The sequence below is a fragment of the Folsomia candida genome, unplaced genomic scaffold (assembly GCF_002217175.1).
Source record: "Folsomia candida strain VU population unplaced genomic scaffold, ASM221717v1 Fcan01_Sc013, whole genome shotgun sequence".
NCBI classification, from domain to species: Eukaryota; Metazoa; Arthropoda; class Collembola; order Entomobryomorpha; family Isotomidae; genus Folsomia; species Folsomia candida.
The window spans coordinates 642,089-645,306 of NW_019091205.1; the positions used below are offsets into that span (position 1 = coordinate 642,089).

The window sequence follows — 3,218 nt, forward strand, 5'->3', positions numbered from 1 at the left end:
AGAAAAAATAAAGTTCACAAACTAAATTGGTTTGGCGTTCCAAAACTTGTGCGTCTTCCAGGATAGTATTTATCTCGTATTTTCTTCGAAATTATGTTCCGATGCTAAATTTCGAACATGCGAACTCGTATTGAATACCCCTATAATTTAGTCATATTTTCTATTACCCTTTTTGGTGTAGTTAGGATTACAGGGTATTGTTCCCAACTGCCCTTCGTGTCCTGGGTACCTACAATGTTTTTGCAAAAGATGCAAATGAGTAATAAGTGCAAGTATTGTAAACAAATTATTTTTCTAATAATTTGAATTAAAAATTTTGAATTTTTCCAAAATTTTAACACTCATTTCTTTAATACTTTAAAGCTAGATTTTTATAAAAACTGTCCAGAGTTTCGCGAAATTTTTACAGATGTTTAACAAATATTTATTAAGTATTATTTATGCATATTATACATAATCAACATATGCAAATATTATCTGAATAACAATGCTAAATAATTAAAATTCAGAAATTAAATAATAACACCAGGTGTGCAGATATTTTATTTCTGGTTATATAACTTTCACTCATTTTACGTACGTACGTACCTACTCGAACCTACCTCAATCAACCTCAAACCTTGAACACTTCAATTTCCTAATTGACCACCATAATTTTTCTTCTTCTTATTATACACTGGTCTTTAGCAAATAATTATTTACGTAACCCTCGCATTAGTTTGCTTTTTATTTTATACTGGTCATTGGGTCCGTTTAGCACAAAATAACATTATAATACGTATTTATTTATGTAACCCTCTCATAAATAAGTATGCACATATATTCTTTAGACATACATAAATATATCTGCCTATTTCAGATACATTTTTATAAACTGGATAATTACATCTTATCTCAGATTTGTCATCAATCTTCGCGACATTTCTTGGTAATGAGATCAATGTGTAAACATGTGTACTACTCATGTACTAATGGCACTGGAATAAATGCGTCAACTAAATTAACTCCTCAATTACTTAATTGATAAGGAGGCGTCTCTCATTTGGTAAATATTTTCTCTTCCAGAATTGAATAAATTAGCCATTATGAGATTCGTGTATATAAAGAGGATACTCCGAAGTACTGGACATTAAATCGCAAAAGATAAATTGAACGAGCATACATATATAGCAGATGTAAAACAATCCTTCATTTTATACGTAAACCAAGATGGACATTACGCAAGAAGCCTGCAGTAATAGAAATTCAATGCGGTTTGAAGAAGGCAAACAATTAATAGGACAAATTTTATCCGATTTTCCGACCAGGTAAGGGAATTGCCGTTTCCATGTTAAAACCTTCAAGAACAAATTTTGTATAAAATTATAGAGGGTGAAAGGATAACTGGGTACAATATATTTGCACTGTTAAAACCAATGTTACCTTTTTGAAAAGTAAATGCATTCCCAATTCTATCAACCATACTTACTCCAGAGTAAATTTCAGTTCAAATTGTTCAAATTTACTCAAATTTTGTACCGTTTACTTAAAATAATTACTTAATAATTTTGTATATGATTTGTAATAGAAAAAATCCAATATGTTAAGATTTCAAGTGGTCAAACAGATTTAAATTTTCAAAAAATTCAAGGTTGTTTTATACACTTTGTAAACTACCCTTTTGAACAGGAAATTCCCCATAATTCTGGACATTGGTTGCGGATCTGGAAATCTGACCCATGTCATGGCCAAATTACTCCTACACGAGACCATCTTCGGCATCGATAGCGACCCGGATATGGTCACGGTTTGCCAAAATAGCAACTCCACCACGGGAACAATCAAGTACTTATGTCAAGACATTTCTCAGCCGTGGGACCAACTTGCCCCGGAATTAACTCAACTCGCCGGACAAGTGGACCTAATCGTGTCCAATATGACACTCCATTGGGTCACTGATCTTGACACGGCGTGCAAAAACATGGAAACCCTGTTAAAACCTGGGGGCGCATTTTATTTTAATATTTTCGGGATAAACCCCATTTCAATTTCACAGCAACAATATCTAAAGCACAAAAGCGTTGCGAATCAAATTTTTGAAATGGTGGGTATTTTACACCGAAATGAATTGGAGGTGGGACGAGCAGAGTTATTTTACAATCGCTGGCCATATGCTGGGAAAGAGTTTGATGTCCTGGCCCCAATCATGTACAAAATGTACTACAATTTGATTGATGAAGCGGAATTTTCAAAATTGGATAAAATCGGGCAGGACGAAGTTCGACAAGAAATTCGGAACGGAGTACATGCCGCGTATGCATTCGATGTGGAGAACGAGGCGAAAAACTATGTCGTCGGTTCCGGAGATTCATTTTGTTTTTGTTATTATGCGTTCACAATTCAAGGAGGAAAGATGGTCTGAGGAAGTGAAAAATAAAACGAGGGGATTGCAAATATGTATTTAAATACTTTGGATAAGCTAGATTAATCAAAATATTAATTTGTAAGCAATTGAGTAACTAATATTTAAGTGATTTATTTTTTGGCATAAAGTTGCCAAATATTTTGGTATATGTAAGTTCCTACCAATAATTATGGTCGAGGCATTATTAATAAGAAATACATTATTAATACGAACATTTCAACGTATATAAGTAATGCATTTAAAAATGTCGCTTTTATTCCTTGACCATAGTTTTACCTATCTAATTTAACGATTTTACAACTATCAATAATATGTAGGTAACCATTCATGACTACGCAAAAGCTGGTTGGTTTATAGACAATGTTGAATATGACGTAATAAATCCATTCTTGTTAAATTAATACGTTGAAATGTTCTTAATCTTTTTTTGTGTGTCATGCTTCCCCATCGAAGCTATGGCTTTGGTGATGCCAAGTAGTAACTACATAATTTAGGAAACTAGAGTTGATCAATATCTATTCTGCAGAGATTGAGAAATTAGGGATGAAACAATAACGAATAAATAATAACCTAAAGAAATTGCCTATACATAAATAAATCATTAAAGTTTTATGTATGTACTTAGCAACCGGTTGAGTGCGTTTGGCCAAGGAAAATAAGGCTGTAGGGTCGTTTGGTCTAAATCAATTTCAGTCTAGCCAATTTTTTATCATCGAGACACCACACATTAGTAAACCGTAATACTGGTTATTACCTTGCTGGTAGACTCGAATCAGTAGTCATTTAATAGCAGTTGCCTAAGAGTTAATCTATT

General features: G+C 33.0%; 1 protein-coding gene across 1 annotated transcript; it reads left to right on the forward strand.

The window, feature by feature from the left end:
• The first annotated feature begins 875 nt into the window (after nt 1-875).
• Nucleotides 876-2,805, forward strand: LOC110855717 (trans-aconitate 2-methyltransferase). The gene is made up of 2 exons (XM_022104127.2): nt 876-1,307; nt 1,669-2,805. Exons 1-2 carry the CDS (start codon nt 1,210-1,212, stop codon nt 2,399-2,401), a joined length of 831 nt encoding a protein of 276 aa, XP_021959819.2. The 5' UTR covers nt 876-1,209; the 3' UTR covers nt 2,402-2,805.
• The last annotated feature ends 413 nt before the right edge of the window (nt 2,806-3,218 follow it).

What these genes read in the sequence shown, in the direction of transcription:
- LOC110855717 (XM_022104127.2), top strand. Translation starts at nt 1,210, where the DNA reads ATGGACATTACGCAAGAAGCCTGCAGTAATAGAAATTCAATGCGGTTT. An exon ending in TTATCCGATTTTCCGACCAG is followed by an intron (nt 1,308 to 1,668) that starts GTAAGGGAATTG and finishes CCTTTTGAACAG; the next exon opens with GAAATTCCCCATAATTCTGG.